At 64.9% G+C, this 16,844-nt stretch overlaps 1 protein-coding gene across 25 annotated transcripts in view; it reads left to right on the top strand.

The window, feature by feature from the left end:
* Window positions 1–16,844, top strand: part of NCOR2 (nuclear receptor corepressor 2) — a 217,027-nt gene that overhangs the window by 138,174 nt on the left and 62,009 nt on the right. For 23 of the 25 annotated variants that reach the window (XM_047827206.1, XM_047827205.1, XM_047827207.1 and 20 more), the window contains 3 exons: window positions 10,041–10,183; window positions 11,522–11,694; window positions 13,596–13,658. In XM_047827206.1, the coding sequence (XP_047683162.1) occupies window positions 10,041–10,183; window positions 11,522–11,694; window positions 13,596–13,658 (379 nt within the window). The remainder of the gene's footprint in view (window positions 1–10,040; window positions 10,184–11,521; window positions 11,695–13,595; window positions 13,659–16,844) is intronic. The other 2 variants (XM_047827210.1, XM_047827213.1) reach the window with 2 other exon arrangements.

Consider the following 16,844-nt stretch of genomic DNA (forward strand, 5'->3'; position numbering starts at 1 on the left):
TGTTTTCTCCCTGGCCTGTCTCTCCCTCTCTTACCCTCTTGCAGTCCGCCTTAGCACCCCCAGCCCCCCGCGCGTCCCCTCCCTCTTCTGGGTGACCAGTGACCGCAGAGGCCGTGGCGCCTATCTGTGGCTCCCATGGCTGGGGGCCACGCGGTGGCTAAGGATGGCCACGAGGGGCCTCTCAGCTTTCCAGCCCAACAGATGCCCCGTGGTGGGCCCTCCCCACCCGGTGTCAGATGCACAATATTACGTTCATCCAAGGGCATCTATTGAGTGCCTACTGCATGCCAGGGCTAAAAGCTTTGCTTTCGGAGCAATAGCAGACTTTCAGGATCTTTCAGGAAGCTGTTGGGAAGGCGTCCGCCGGGCACGGCTGTCTTGACAGCTCGCGGACGGTGCCGATGAAAGGCCGTGAAGTGGGCGCGAGGCGGTGCTTCTCCAGGCCGGGTGGCCGGTGCCTTTCCCGAGTTGGCTGGCGCACAGCCCGGGCCCAGAGACGGGGGGATGCCCCTGATGTCTTTGCCGGAGCCCCCCTCCTCGCTGTTCCTGCGTCGGTGGGACTGAAATGGGTTCCCGGCGCAAATCCCGGCGTCTGGGGACGAGAGCTCGAGTCCGCGGCGCTGACGGCAGGAAGTTATGCTCCCCAGAACGCAGTGGACACCGCCCTCCGCTCCAGACTGACTGCAGTAGTCACGTTCGCTCCGTGCCAGGCTGTCCCCTCGGCGGGCCCCTGCGGGGGTCCCGGGCTGAGTCACGAACCCGAGACGGAGCTGGCGTCCAGCCGAGGGTCTTCTCCGCGGGGCCGGGGAGCCTGCATCTCTGCCACGGACCCGGCAACGCTGGCTGCCGGTCTGGGGCCACTCGGAGCTTCAGCCTGGGTGGGGGGGACGTTGACCGGGGAGGGCCCCCCGGAGGGGGTGGGGAGGGAGCAGCGTGGCAGAAGGGGAAACTGAGGCGCGGCACGGGCTCACCAGCAGCGTAGATTGACCACGAGGAGAGGGGCTGGGGGAGAGGCGATGGGATGACGCCGTGGGTGAGTTGAGCTGAAATGGCCTTTCCCGGGTGTCCTGAGGTGGGCTGACAGGGCCAGGTCTTGGTCCCCGGGCCATGGACAGCTGAGCGGGGAAGGGGACCTGGCCGGTCCATGCGACGGACAATCCTGCGTCTTTTCCTATTTGCAAACGACATCTCACGGCGGCCGTGACCTTCTCGAATGCGTAACCGCAGCGCGTAGAGCGAGATGTCACTGCATCCACCCAGGTGACTCCCCGCCCTGTCACACCCTCATCACACACCCTGAGCCAAGCCGTTTGTTCATCGTTTTGATGGTTGCGTTTTGAAAGCTTGGATGGTTACAAAAGTGGAGCGTACAACTCCTTGATGGAAAGCGTCGCCCGTCGGCGCGTCATCCTGAGAGAGGCGAGGCGCACGGGGGCCCCGGTGCTCGGCCCTGGAGGCAGGGGATGTGTGCTGGCCACGTGGAGCATATCGGGATCACGTTTGCGTTTACCAGAGGGTGCCATCCACCTTCCAGAAGCTTCTCCATATTCTGACAGAGGGAGAGGCGGGCCCAGCGGCCCCTCGCGCCCACCCCCACCGGTCCCCTCGCGCCTGAGCTTTGGCAGGTGAGAGCCGAGCCCCCGGGTGCTGGCCCCAGGCCCCTGGGACCTCGCCGTGAGTGGCGGGCGGGCTGTAGGCTGGGCCGAAGAAACAGCATCCTCTCTGCGAGCTGAGTCACCGGCCAAGGCGGGTGACGGTGCGGTGGTTTATGGTTCGTGATTCATGGACGGAGGGGCCACATGCTGCCAGCTAATTGCAGAACCAGAGTCCAGGAATGCTGTGGTCAGTAGTCGGCCCCAGCGTCGGGGAGCCGGGAGTGTGAGGCCCGGCCTGCCGCAGCCCTGACCCCGGGGCCCCTGTGGCCCTCCAGGTGATGGGGGGGCCCGTGCTACGGAGGGGCGTGTCCCCGAGGGTGAGTGCTCCCCTGGGCCGCCGAGGCCCAGCCTCCCGGCCTGTCCCCGGGGCGTCTGAGGGGGGATGTGCTGGCGGCCCCACCTCCTCTCCTGCTCCTGTGTTTTCTGGGTTGATCTCCGTCTCTTACCGCCTTTTCTGCCTCTGTGTTCTGTTTCCCTGATTCTTCTCCCTACGTGTGAGTCTCTGTGTTTGTCTCCCTCCCCCTCTGCCCCCACACCCATACCCCTCTGTCTCCCATCGCTCACCTTCCTCCCCTGTCTTTTCTCCCCCCGAGCCTCCTCTCCCAGCTCCTTGCCCGGGAGCATGTGACCTTGTTCGGGTTGCTGGGACACTCCTGAGGCTCCTTTGCCTGGGCAGCTCTCACGGAGGACAGTGTGACCCGGAAGGCTGTTCCCGGGCAGGCCCAGCCAAGTGTGGTCCACATGGGGAGGGACAGCTGCTGTGCAGCCCGTGCTGGTTCCCAGGGCCTGGTTATGTCTCCCCTCTCCCCCCCCCCCCCCCACCTTGGGCTGATGAAATCGTTGACCGCCGTCCCCGCTCCAGTGAGGTCTGGCAGGGACATGTGGCAGGCCAGATATGGCCACATCGCCTCCAGGTTGGGCCGCGTTTCTCCCGGGCCACGGGGTAAGCGTGAGTGTGCCAGACTGCTGCCCGGAGCCCAGATGGGCCTCCGGCCCGGGGGTCTGTCTGGCTTTCCTGGACGGCCCAGGCCCGCGGGAGGTATGCTTCCGCCCTGCTGGGGGCCAGACCGTGTCCGGATCTAGGGCTCCGGGGAGCAGATGTCCCTGATTCCTGCCCGAGATGGGGGAGGCCACTGGGGAGGCCCCTCCGGGCCCACAGTCCCCGGACACATTCCAGGAGCCGCCGTTCTCAGGAGAGCCCGTACCCCAGGGAGCCAGCAAGCTGGCTCATTTCGGGAGAGCACAGGTATGGCCTTCTCACGGGCCGTGATGTGGTGGCAGAGGAGACCTGGCTCCCCGCCAGCCCCGTCCGAGGCAGACCACATCAAAGGCATAGAAGGACACGGAGGGCAGGAGCCCGTCCAGAAGATGTGAGCGCGGATCATTTGGACTCCAGGGGGTGAGAGGCTGGGGACCGACGCACCCCACATCCGGGCGTCTCAAGCTGGGCTGCCAAGAGCCAGAACATAGTTACCAGAAGAGCAGCATGTGTGCGGGTCGGTGCCTGCGTGGGCCACGGCAGCGGGGCCGTGGTGGGCCTGACCGCTCGAGGAGCGTCCTGGGTGGATGGTGGCCGTGTTGGAGACCTTGTCGTCGTGTCTTCACACGGTCACCGTTCTAGCTGATTCCACAGTGAACAAGACAGACCAGGTCCCCAGAGCTGACACGCCCATGTGGGAGGTGGATGGGGCACAGTGAATTAGCGTGATCGTGTGAGGTGGCGGGAAAGGCCGCAAGACGTGAGCCAGAGTCAGGAGGCGAGTGACGCGGGGGAGGGCAGCTTTTAGGGAGCAGACCTCGAGGGCCTGGCTGAAGAAGTGTCATTTGGGCTCAGACCTGAGTGATGAGAAGGAACCGGCCAGGCAGAGTTGGAGGGAGACTCCCGGGCAGCAGGCACAGCGCGTGCAAAGGCCCCGAGGTGGGAATAAATGTGGCGTCTTCCGGGAGGCAAGGGGGAGCAACCGTGGGGGAAGTGGGTGAGGCGGGTAGGGGTGGGCAGGGGCTAGATCACGAGGCCTTCTGCTGTGTCAGACCGCTGATTTTATTCCCGGTGGCAGGACAGGCTCTGACCGACGGCTTAAAGCGGAGCTTTGGCCGCCAAAGCCTCCCCTGCAGGCAGAACAAGAACAGACGTCACGGGTGCGTGTGTGAAACTCAGGCTTTGCTGGCACGTGTGTCTGCAGGGGATGCTGGTGTGTGTTTAGCAACCCGCCTTCTGGGGGGGCGAGGCCCCGATCTGCAGCACGTGCCGGTGGCTGTGGTTAAGACCCTCCCGCCGTGCCCCGATCTCAGCTACCAGCGTGACGTCACGGGAGGTGGGAGCGGGAGGGACACACACAGCGCCGTATCCCGCTCCACTTCCGCTGTGTGGGTGCAGTTGACAGAAATGTCCTCAAGAGCACAGATGACAGACATACGTAGCTGAACGGTTGGGAAGCGAGGCACTCGGAGTACTGGTTACCTTTGTTTTTATTATGATTTCTTTAACCGTAAGGTCACGTATTTCAGTGTTTAATAACGGCTGTGTCTAATAGCAGCTCGTCTGCAAAAACCCTGCAAGTTGAGGTCTGTTATCGCGGGCTGGTCCGAGCCAGCTCCCCCCACATGCCTCTGTCCGTGTGGAGACGCCCCGCACAAACTAACCCCACCTGCATTTCCCAGGAGGGACAGACGGACGGGCTGGATGAGGAGGGTAGGGGGCCGAGTGTCGGCGGGGAGGCGGGGGGGGGTGTGCTGCTGGGACCAGAAACCTCTGTTGTGTCTTGCCTCCCGGCGCCTGACCCCGACCGCAGTTCTCCCCCAGCCTCAGCCTCCGGGACCCCCTTCCCTGCTGCCCAGAGGTGGCAGGTGTCACGAGGACAGCGCCCCTCTCTGGGTTCGCTCTCCGGAGGCGCCCGGTGACACATCCATAGAATGAGTGGATGAGACCGTGCTGCCTCTGGTGTCGCTGGGTGTGGGGTCTCGGGAAGCTGTCCCGGCACATTTTGGGGGACCTATCCTCCGAGGATCGAATGCGTCCGCGCCTACCTGGATTGTCGGCACTTCTTCCCGCTAGGCAGGATCGGCGGGAACCGACTGCCGCGCCTCCCTCGATCGGCCACCGCGCTGCCCTCCAGCACCAGGCGGAACACGGCCTTCCCTGCCCGCCCCTCCCCACCGCCACCAGGGCGCCACCCGCCTGCCTGCGCGTGGGTGTCGAAGCCGGCCGGGCCCTGCCGCCAGGCGCCGTGTGTCACTTGGTGAGCACGGTGGGGGCGTTTTCACGTCGCCGTGCCTTTGCCCATGCAGGCCCCCTCCCTGCGGTGTCCCCTCTCGTCCTTGTCAACCAAAAGCCTTCGGGGACCCAGCTCACAGGCCTCCTTCCTCGTCCCCATGGACCAGGAAGAACTGCCACCACGTCTGCGGCCTGCCGAGCCTTTTCAGGTTTTCTCAGCACTGAGCCGCCGGCTGCCCTGGCGGGCGTTCCTTGTCTGTCACCTGAGGCGCCAGCTCCGGAAGGTTGGGGCCTGCGGTTCTGGTGGCGTGGAGTCCCCCTGGTGGGGCGTGGGCTGTGGGGGCACAGTCTGGCTTGAAAGGGGGGAGCCTGAGCACACCCGCCCCTGGGATCCCGCTGGGAAATGCCGCGTGACCTTGGGCGAGCTCCTTGACTTCCTGCGTCCTCGTGCGTGTTCTCATCTCTAAAACAGAGGTGTTGGCAGCGTCACCGGGGGGATTCGGTTAACTATACCAGGTTCGAGACTGGGAGAAGAAGGCTTGGTGTCCCACATTTGCCGTGTGCGGTCAGGAATTGTCGGTGTTGCGTGCCGTTTTCCGTGCGGCCCTGGCCTGGGGCCTTGGCACAGCGCGGGCTCAGCTTGCCTGTCCTGCCCTCCGGAAGCAGGGGTCCCTCGGGCACTTGAACCGATGACCCCGGCTAACCGTAGATCCGGTCAGGGTTTCCGCAAAGCTGTGCTGTGGTTTGGGGGGAGGGGGGGGTTGCTCCCGACCCGGCGCTGGGCACGAGGCCCGTCGTGAGCCTGACCGCTGACGCGTCTCAGACGCAACGGTAGGCCCTCGTCAGGAGCTCCAGAGTCGCTCGAGTTGGTGAAGTCTGGCTTCCAGGTCCACAGGCGTCACCGGCTGCCAGAGGCAAAGGTCCTGGGTGCGTTTTGTGAAACAAGGATCCTCGAAAGCCTTGCTCCTCGGCGTGACCCAGGAACCAGCAGCGTCAGCCTCCCCAGGAAGATGCACAGGCCCAGGCCCACCCCAGACCCACAGAATCTGCATTTTCTCACCACGCCCAGCTGATTCGTGTGCGGGTCTAGATTGAGCAGCACTGGTCTGGGAGCAGGGCTGGGCAAATTATGGCCCCCTCAGGCCAGATCTGGCCCACTGCCTATTTTGTAAATAAAGTTTTACTGGCACGTAACCGTGCCCACTTGTCTACATCTTGGCTGCTCTCAAGTCCCAAACCGTGTTGGTATGAGCAGTTGTGACAGAAGCCAGTGGACCTGTGTCTGTACGGAAAAAGTTTGCTGCCTCCTTGTCTAAAACACCAGTTCTCAAGCCTGGATGCCCATTGGGATGACCTGGGAATTTAAATACGCCGAGGCCTGGGTCTCACCCCAAGATTCTGATACCATTGGTGCAGGCGTGTCTTGGGGTTCGGGACTCCCCAGAGCGCCCTAGGGGGCGTGTGTGTGCGGCCATCGGGCAGTGAGATCCTTGGGAAGCAGGGCCCTGGAAGGTGTTAATCCTCACTGTGTTAGCGGTCCTCATGGTTGCTGCCCTAGACCGTCAGAGGCTTCCGGGTTTTGAGAGACTGACCTGGCTGTGGTGAGGGGGGCGGTGCTGTGAGTTGGGGTCCCCGTCTTGCCACATAGACCTGGAGTGAATGGAGCACCCCTAAATCAGCGTAGACCTCGGTGCAACAGGAGGTCAGGCAGATGGTTGTTATTGTGCTGATGGGTCTCTCCCACTGGGAAACACGTTTGAGGCCAGGACCAGGGCTCCGCTCCCAAGGGAGACGGCAGTCGGGTCACGAGACGCCGGGAGCCCACGGAGGGCTGCATGCCGTGAACTCCAGAGCAGCCTCGAAGGTGCTGAACTAGTGGGTGTAGCCACACGCCCCCTCGTCCCTCACCCCTGTCCTCGGGGCTTGGTAAACCGTCGGGGCGTGGCTGGCAGACCTGCAGACCTAGGTGGGAAGTGGTGGGAGTAATGGCCGGGCTGCAGGGTCTGTTGGGACTTCGAGCCTCCCTGCAAGGGGGCACGGGCGTGGGAGCCTGCAGAGGGGTGGGTGGCACGCCAGGGGGGGTGGGGGCGGCTGGAGGGGGGCTGGGCACGGCCAGAGTTAAGTCGGGCCTCGGTTGGAATCCTGGCACTGCTGTTGACCGGGTTTGTCGCTCGGCCACCCTGTGCCTCAGTTTCCTCTTCTGTAAAGCGGGAGAGGCAAGGGGCTGGTAAAGGAGACGGTCGAGGTCCGTGGTGCAGTGCCCGGCACATGGCACTTTGGGCCGTTCTGGGGATTCCTGCTGCGATGCGGATGATCATTCAGGGGTGGGGGCGGTTTGGGGCCGGCCCAGGCTCAGGTGGGGGCTCGAGGAGTCTTGATGGGGGACGGGCTGGGCGAGGCGGCAAGGGGCAGGGGTGCCCAAAGACCGCCCCACCCCCAACCGAGGCCCCCGATTCTGGTCGGAGGGTGGAGTAGGGGGAGACTCTGAGCAGGGCTTTGGGGACGGCGGGACTGTGCCTGCTGCCCCTGGACCATCCGCTTTCCTCCCTCGGAGCCCGTGAGGCTTTGCCTCTGCACCTAGTTTCCTGCTGTGCGGGAGGGGAATGGTGGTCGCCGCTCTTTCTGTCGGAGGTTGGTTCAGGGCATCAGGCGGGTTGGTGCCTACGAGGTGCTTGGTGTGGGGCCAGGGACAGAACCCTGGGTCACCCCTCGTGTCTGTGTTCATCTTGGCCGCCACCGGGACTCGGGAGGGCCGGGAGCTGGTGAGTAGGGGGTGCACAGCTCTGTGTTGGGCAGTAAGCCCTTGGGAAATGCTGGCATCTTCCCAGTGGGGCTTCTCCAGGGCTCTGAGGCAGGGGGTGGGGTGCGGGCAGGAAGGACTTAGCTCAGTGCGGGAGCAGGTGCAGAACCCCCCCCCCGCCCCCCCACCGGGCCTCAGCCCTTGTTAGTCAGGACGCACGGGTGCAGGGCTGGGCCTCTATGGGTGGGGAGCCGCACCTCCTGGCCATGCTGGGCTGGACGGTGGCCTGCTTTGCGGCCCAGGGATGAGATCTCACGGGGCTTTGAGGCCCCACCAGCCCAGACCCAGAGGATGACGACAGGTGCTTCCTGGTGGGTGGCCCGGAGTTGAGCCCTTGTGGCCACTGGGAGGGACGGAAGAAAAGGTTTGGGGTGCGGCTGCTCTCCGGGCAGGAGTCTGGATAGAGAAGCGGCTGAAGGCGGCGTTGGGAATGCCAAGCTACTTGCGGTTGGAAAGTCCCTGTCCTGCCCAGCCCCCGGCATCGGGTTCCCAGGTGTGCAGAAGTCGGCCAAGCCGACAGGACACCCCTCCCCAATCAGCCACGCCATCTCTGGCCCCGGAGCCTGCTCCCTGGTCCCCGCTCGCCCCCTCTGCCCTCCTCAGGCGAGTGCACAGAGGGCACCCGTCTCGGAACAAAGCGGAAAACCTCTCTGTTCCTGCCGCCACCTGCTGGGACGGCTCCTAAGGAGGCTTTGCCTTTCGGGTGTGAGAGGTGACCACGGCTCACAGGCTGTGGTAAGTGCGTGCTTTGGTGTCTCAGGGGTCTTGGTGGTGGTGAGGGACAGGCTGGTGAAGGGACCGAGGCCAGCCACCGGGAACTGGCAGCGATGCGGTCGGGGCGGAGAGGCTGCTCTGAGCCCCCCTCGCCTCCTCTTGCAGAGCAGAGGGGGTTCTTGGAGCAGCTTGTTCCTGGGGTGACCCCTGGCATGGCTTTGGAGAGCCCGGGGTTCCGCGCTCTGGGCCCCCGTGGCACAGAACGCCCCCAGCTGTGGTCCGCCGCCTCGTAAACGACAGCCGCGCAAGAGGGTCCGTCCGGGGAGGGGGTCGCAGGCCGAGGCAGCCTCATGCGTTGGAGGGCCGTGTGTTCCTGACACGGAGGAACGATGCAGGGAGGGAGGGACGGAGGGAAACCCCGCCTGCCCCCGCCTTCTCCACCTGCTGGGGTTTCTCTCTCCTTGGGTGACCGTACCCCTGCCCCACACCGAAAGTCTTTTCGACGGGTTTGTTTTCGTCTCCCTTGGCTCACTGGGATGGAAAGGTGGTCCGGTCTGGCACTTGCCCGCAGGAGAACTTTGGGGTGGCCTCAGCGTGTGCTTTATTTATTTTTTTTAATTTTTAAGTAGTTTTTGTAATGTTTACTTAGTTTTGAGAGAGAGAGAGAGAGCGAGAGAGAGGGAGAGAGAGGGAGAGAGAGACCGAGTGAGAGCAGGGGAGACACGGAATCCGAAGCAGCCTCCGGGCTCTGAGCCGGCCGCTCATAGCCTGACGTGGGGCTCGAACCCACAAACTGTGAGATCACGACCTGAGCCGAAGTCGGACGCTTAACCGACTGAGCCACCCGGGCGCCCCGAAGCAGCGGGTGCTTTGAAAGAAACCCAGCAGGGCAGGAGGAAGTCGGGCAGCCTCCCGGGAAGGAGCCGGCCGCCCTCACTTCCTCCCCCGTCCTGCTGAGGGCAGGCCCCGCGGCCCGGTGCGAGGGGGCAGCAGAGGAAACAGGCCTGGGAGGAGGTGAAAGAGCCTCGCCCTGGACGCGAGCAGAGCAAGCCTGCGGCAGGCAGTGGACCCTCGACACGGCAGCACGCGCCTGCACGTGGGCCGGGCCCCGGGCTCCCCTCCCCGCCTGCCCACTTTACGGGTGTGGCGATGGGCTGCGAAGCGGCCCGAGCTTCGTCAGGGATGCGTCCCCAGGTTCTCCGGTGCTCGCCCCGCTCTGGCCTAATAAGCCTGACCGGCAGCCCTCCCCGTGCCGGTGGTGGCTTCGGCCCCCCTTGAACAGCCGTGCCGGACCCCACTCGTGTCGGGGATCTCTCGTTCCGGCCTCCCGGCCCCCGGCCGGGGTGGGCCTGCGGAACAGCCCTGCTTTGCAAGGGAGGAGTCAGAGCACAGAGAGGTTAAGGTCCTCATCCAGGGTCACACAGCCAGCGAGTGGAGGAGTCAGGAGGAGTCCTGGAGGCGTCCGGGCTTCCGATGTCTACGCCTGGCCCTGGGGCTCCTGCCTCCCTGGACCCCGTGGGCTGCGGTGCCCCCGGCTGTGGCGTCTGCGGCTGACTGCGTCCCGTTCCCGCTCTGCGGGCGCACTCAGCCCAGGCGCAAAGGCTCACCTGCCTCGCCGTTTTCCTCCCTCCCCCGGCCTCCCCCGGGGCCCCCGCAGCAGCAGCAGCAGCAGCAGCAGCAGCAGCAGCAGCAAATGCCCCGGAGCAACCAGGAGGAGAAGGATGAGAAGGAGAAGGACAAGGAGGCCGAGAAGGAGGAGGAGAAGCCCGACGTGGAGAACGACAAGGAGGAGCTGACCAAGTAAGGCGCCCCCTCCCCCGGGGGGCGGGGAGGTGGCCTGGACTCAGCTCGAGACGGGGGTGGGGGGGGGCCCCTCTCTGTAGAAGCACCTGAGGCGAGCCATTCGGCAGCTGCGGATTGCCTGCCGGGAAGGGAGGCATCTTCCGCTCCGTCTGAACCTGACAGCCCCCCTTCCGGAAGCCTGCTCTTCCCCCCCCCCCCCCCCCCCCCCGCCCGCCCTTGCCTCCTCCAACCCTCTGGAGACCTCTGAGACTGATAGCTCATTTGAGCTCTACTCCTGAGCTAATAAATCCAGGCAATGACTTGGGAGCTCTTGGCCTCCTCATCTTCTCCCCCTCCTCCGCCGGGTCTCCTGAGACGCCAGGCGGGGGAAGGGGGACGATCAGAGGAGCTGGCGGGAGGACTAGGTATGCAGGCGGGCCCTGCCCTCACCTTTAGAATTATCGCCGTCAGCGTGAGTTCTTGCAGATCAAGGCACAGCCTCCCGTGCCTGCCAGGGGCGGGTGCCGAGCACAGCCAGCCGGAGATTCGCTCCAGAAAGGGGGGCGGGCACGGCTTTGTGCCAGGTACCTGGCATGGGCTCAGGCATGTGGCTTCGGGGAACATCTGGCTTCGTTACCCTCTGTGTCCCAGACGTGCAGGGGGGGCCTTCAGGAAGACGAATGGGAGGTGGGGTGTAAATCTGAGCGTCCCGCGGCGGCTTCGGAGAAAGCCCCGGCCCCGGGTCCCGAGGTCACCCGCACATGCCCTGGCGCCTGGCCCGGCCTGCAGAAGCCCGGCAGGAGCCTTCCCTCTTGGGTATTCTGCGAGGCCCAGCGACCCGCCCCGGTACCGCGAGCAAGCCGAGCTGCTGCGGGCCTCGAGCCCCGCCGAGGGCGTCTCTGCTTCGGGGGGTGTCGAGCGGCCTCATGGGTGGGACCTGGCCGCCCCCCACGCGGCTGAGCCAGCGGGCCTGCAGGCAGACGGCAGCGCGTCTGTGTGGCACGTGAGCTGGTCTGGCAGGCGGACAGCGGCGCGTGCCCGCGGAGCCCCCCGGTTACTTGCTGGCCCACGCCCCTCGTCTGGGGAGTCGGGTCGTGACAGCCGCCAGCTCGCACTTCCGCCCGCGTGGATACAGGGGCGCCGCAGGGAGCCGGCGGCCCACGCCCCTCGTCCGGCGAGTGCGGAGGGCTTGCGGCCCGCTGCTCACCGGCCCTCAGCCCGAGCTTTCCTGCATCTGAGCCGCACAGGTCCCTGGCGGCCCGCACCCATCGAGCTGACGGAAGCAGGTCCCCTGCAGCCGTCGTCTGGTTTCCCAGCTCAGGGGAGGCTACCCCTGTCTCCCTCTCTGGTCTTCAGGGAGAAGACGGACGACACCTCTGGGGAGGACAACGATGAGAAGGAGGCAGTGGCCTCTAAAGGCCGGAAAACTGCCAACAGCCAGGGGAGACGCAAAGGCCGCATCACCCGCTCCATGGCCAACGAGGCCAACAGTGAGGAGGCCGTCACCCCACAGCAGAGCGCCGAGCTGGGTGAGTTGCAGGCCAGGGAGGACGGTGGGTTCCGAGGCCCGGCCTTGGCTTCCGAACTCGCTGTGTGACCCGGGGCCAGCTCCTGACCCTCTCTGTGCTCCAGGGCCCTCGTCTGCACACGCGCTTGCCGTGTGGGGGCCGGGTGTGGGAAGAGCCTACGACGGCCGGTGGGGCTGGGGAGGGCTCAGCGCCCATCAGCCCCGATGACCCCGGGCCTGGAGGGTTCACGTAGAAGTCTAGATCGCCACTTTAGGTTCTGTTTTCTAATTGGAAAATCTGGCCGCGCTTGGCCCCCACTTGCGCCAGGGAGCAGTTGGCGTAGCTGCAACCCCTTTTTAGAAGGGCCTGGGCGTAGACTGTCCCCCCCCCACCCCAGCCCTGGTAGGCACCCAGGTTCCAACTTCCCTCCCGTGGGCCTCAGTTTCTCCTGCTCAGCGGGTCTGAGCCTCACCTCCCATCCCAAGTTGGGGTTCGGGGTGGGAGAGACAAATTGAGTAGCAGTTCTCCCATTCAGCCACAGGGGGGCAGCCAACGTGTGTCCTTTATGTCCGCAGTGGTGTTTGGCTGTTGGGGGGCCCGCCCCTCCCGCCTCTGGGGGAGCCCCCACCCTGGGCCCTGAGCGCTCAGGTTCAGGCCCCAGGCACCAGGGTGCCTTCCTAGGGTGGAAGTTGAGTTGATGGAGGTGACATTTCATTTCTCACAGTTGCCCCCTACCCGACACCCAGGGTCTGTCCCTCCTTCCTGTGGGAGGTAATTCATACCCATTTCATAGATGGGCTGTGTGAGGCTTAGAGAAAGGATGTCACCTCCATATTCATGGAGTTAGCTGGAATTCAGACCAGCCCCGTTGGCCACAAATTTCACGTGACTCCTGTCACACTCCGGCCTTTGTGACTATGCCTTGGTGCCTGGAGGCTGGGGGCAGCAGGTTCCGCGGCCTAACTTCTGGGAAGCTCCTCTGGGCCCCCGGCCGATGCTGGGTGGGGCTAGATTGCTGGGTGGAAAACACCTCCCTGGGCCCTCCAGCGGCACTTACACCTTGAGCTCAGACTTCACAGCCTCCCTCTGAGGGTCCCTTGGGAAGGAAGGGATTGCAGGCTGTTGTAGCAGGGAGGGGGGAAGCCGCCCAGGGAGGGGGGTGGGGGCTGTCTCCCCTCTCCTGCCTTGAGCTGTTCCTTCTCATTCCCCTCCTGCTGGAACTCCCCTCCACTGGTCGGCTGGCCTCTACCGAGCCTGGTAGTTCCAGGCTGGCCTGGTGCTGTTCCAGGCGCTGGGTCCATGACGCTGGTCCCTCATGTCTGCCCCCTTCAGGAGATCTTAAGCAATTTGCAGGGAAAGACCCAGGCGTCTGTCTTGGGGAACTTGGAGGAGAGACCCGAAAACAGTGCCACTGCAGAGGCCTGGCCGACTCTGCCTGATGTCCAGGGTCGCAGTCCCTTGTAAAGCCTCACCCTTGCACGGGGGGAACCGGGGGGACCGTGTCACTCACCCCGCAGAGCAGCATGCTTGGCCAGGGGCCTTTTAAACCCCAGGAGGCAAATGGCCGTGTCCAAAACCAGCTTTGGTTGTCACGGTTGGAGTGGGGACTATGGACACCGGGTGGGTGTCAACCAGGGGTGTCACGGCAAAGACCCATCCGGCCCCCAACGAGTCCGAGCTCAGAGGAGGTCCCTGCCCACCCGAAGCTGGCGTTCTTGGACCCTGTGCCCCTCGTGCGGTCGCCGTGCTCTTGGGGGAGGCGCCCCCTCCCCGGCCTCGTGTGTGCAGATGCAGCTTTCACAGTAGAGGCCCTGGGCCATCTCAGTGTGAGTTCCGCCTGCAAAACGGGCTCCTTACGGCGCCCCAACCCCAGCGGGATCGCCCCCTGGGCCTCTGCCAACGCGCCCCGCCTTCCTTTCTAGCTTCGATGGAGATGAACGAGAGTTCTCGCTGGACGGAGGAGGAGATGGAGACCGCCAAGAAAGGTGAGCGCCTCCGCGGCTCTGACCACTCTCGGTTTGCATCCGGGTCCTGAAGCTCACATGCTGGGGAGTGGGCGACCCACCGGGCCTTGAACGGGGGCCTCTGGTGCCATCCGGAGGGGCAGCCTCCGCTTTGGGGCGTCCTCAGACTCGTGCCGTTTCCCAGGAGTCTCGGTTTTGCCCTCTAGAGGAGGGGTCCGTGTGGCTGTGTCGCCGGGCTCCGCGGTGGGTCCCTTGGCGGTGTCGAGGCATGGTTCGGAAACCGTGCGGCTCATGCTGTGTATGAGGTCAGCAGGCGGCTTCTGTTGCCTCTGGGCTCAGTGCACTGTGGCCCCGTAGACAGAGTGGCGGCAGCACACGTGGGCCTCGCGGAGGGGAGGCACAGAGCTTCCAGCAGCCACCACGGTGGGGTCACGGGGTCAGGCTGTAGCCCCCCACCCCCCCACTGGTGGCGTCCTCCCCCGGGAGGCGGGGCTACAGGGGGCTAGTGGCCATGTGCTGTGGTGCTGACCTTATGTCCTGCCTTAGAAGCCAGCTGTGTGTTCAGTGGAGCCGGAATAGCCGGGTCCTTCGCTTCCTGGCTCAGTGACCCAGCTCCGTGCCTCAGTTTCCCCACCTGTGACACAGGAGAGGCTTCCGGATTAACCGTGGGGGACTAGAGATTGCAGGCATCGAGGGTCCCGAGGGTGGCCCCTGCACTGTCTGGCTGCATCCTGTGGATCCCCCTTGTCCCCGGCCCACTCCTCCCCTGCCCGAGCCCAGTGCCGACAGGAAGGCTGAGGCCGGGTGGTGCGTGAGCCCCATGTGCCTGCCTGTTCTCACTTGCTTTGATCTCAGCCCCAAGATCAGGGGTGGCTCCCCTGTCCATCCCGATTCACAGAGGACGGAGTAAGGAGCGAGGCCAGGGTGGCCAGGGTCTCGGAGCTGATGTGTGGAGGGGCTGGGAGCAGGCCCGGGCCTCTGGCCCTCATCCTCCTGGCCCTACCAAGGCCTTGCCACTGACGTGCAGCCTCTGGCGCCCAGAGCTCCAGGACGTGACTCACAGAGCGATGGATGGCCTTTCTAGCGAGGGCCCTGGGCACACAGGGGCAGGCGAGTCTGAGGATGGTGTGGCCTCCAGGCGGAGCCGGGACAGAGGCCGAGACGGGGCTGTCTGCCCTGCCCCCCACCCCCCACCCTGGGAAGGGGGCCTGAGTGCGCCACCCTGAAGTTTCAGAATCCTACCAGGAGCAGGCCCCTCCCCGCTGGCTCCTGTCTGGGCCCCCCCACCTTCCAGACTCCCGGCACTCGGGAGAGGCGCTGCCCCGGGAGGTGAGAGCTTCTCAGCAGGTCAGAGCAGGGCGCACGGGGGCCGGGCGGCGTCTCTGGCTTCAGGGCACAGGGGTGCCGTTCGCCCCACGGGGGGCCGCACTGTTGCTTTTATCTGTCCTCTGTGCGCTTTGTGGTCCCAGTGTGGACGGCACCACTGAGCGCAAGAGGCTTCACTTTCACGGAGACCGCGCGATTTATTTATTTTTTTCTCCTCCGCGTTTAATTCTGGCAAAATACGCAGAATGTAAAATTCGCTGTTTTGACTGTTCGAGAACGTGCGATTGAGTGGCACAAAGGACATTCGCAGCCTTGTGCAGCCGTCCCCTCCGTCTCGTTCAGAGCGTTTTATCACCCCAGACGGAAACCCCGTGCCCACGGCTTGTCACACGTAGCCTCTGGCGTCCGCCGACCTTTCCGTCGCTGTGGGTTTGCCTGGTCTGGGCTCTCGCACGAGGGGCGTCCTACAGGACGTGCTTCTGCGTCTGGCTCCTCTCACTCGGCGTCGTGTTCCCGAGGTCCGTCCGCTCCGTCGCGTGGGGGCCTCGCTCCTTTTTACGGCGGAGCTCTATCCCGCCGTGTGGACGGACCGCGTCCTGTTGATGTGTTCGTTCATCCGTCGGCCGCTGGTCACGTGGTTGTTCCTACCTTTTGGCTACTGTGAACAGAGCTGCTGGGAACGTTTGCAATTGTTCGTGAGTCTCTGCCTTTGGCAGTGACTGTGCCCAGGCAGCTCCCCCCCCCCCGCCCCCGCCGGGAGTGAGGGGCTCCACGTGCACGCGCCTGGACCGCCAGCCCGTGCTCCCACGGCCCCTCACCCCCCGCAGCGTCTTCTGTTGTCACGGCAGCCCCGGCCCCGGCCCCCTCCCTGTTGCCTGGGAACCGGAGTCGGCCAAGTGGGCGGCTGTCCTCTCTCCCTCTGGGAAGGGCAGATCTGGGGACAGGGAGGTCGGCGGGGATGACTCACCAGCCGAGACGGGAGTGTGCCCCACTGTCTCAAGGTTGGGTCCTCACGGCGGCAGTGAGCTCATCCTGGGTCCTGCCCACGGAGACGGCGGCGCGAGAACCCCCCGGGGACCGCGCACGCCGAGGCCCTGCTCAGTGACATTTGTAATAATGCGATGAGCGCCGGCGTGCTCGTCTGCCGTGAATTACCGCAATCTGGACAATTACTGCTCAGGGTGGCTGCTAATGGCTGTGTGTTCCCGGCGGCGGTGGGAAGGGGCGGGGTAGGGAGGCAGGTGCCGGCAGCTCCAGCGGCTCTTCGAGAGGGGTGGGGGCGCGGGGGGGGGGGCAGGAGGCTAGGAACGTTGTGGAGCCCCCTCCCCGCCCCTGTCCGGACCTCAGAAACCCAGGAAGGGACCCAAGGAACAGCTGCCCCAAGCAGATGGCACACGCTCATCCTCCTGCCCATCCTTTCCATCGACCCTGTGCCTCACCCAGCGCAGGGCAGGGGTACCCGGAGATCAGCCAGCCCGGACCCTCCCCTGGGAGCCCCGGGAAGTAAGAAGCCAGCTGCCCCCGGGGCCTTGAGGGCACCGAGCCTGCCCAGAGCATCCCTGAAGACTGCCAGCGGCCTGGCCTGAAAGCTTGAGCTGCAGAGGGCCCCCCGTGCCTAGAGAGAAACCAGACCTCCTGGCTCTGTGACCTTAGGCAAGTCCATCGACCTCTCTGTGCTGTAGCTCCTTCATCGGTACGGTGGGAACTCGAGTGTCGCCCACTGTGTGAGTTTCCTGGAGCTCTGCCATGACAACGTAGAAACGTGGGGACTTAAACACAACAGAAGTGCATCCTCTCGCAGCTCTGGAAGCCAGAGGTCAAAGTTGAGGGCCGTGCTCCCTTTCAGGGCTCTAGGGAGGAGTCGTGCCTCGCCTGCTCCAG

The sequence above is a fragment of the Prionailurus viverrinus genome, chromosome D3 (assembly GCF_022837055.1).
Source record: "Prionailurus viverrinus isolate Anna chromosome D3, UM_Priviv_1.0, whole genome shotgun sequence".
Lineage (NCBI taxonomy): Eukaryota > Metazoa > Chordata > Mammalia > Carnivora > Felidae > Prionailurus > Prionailurus viverrinus.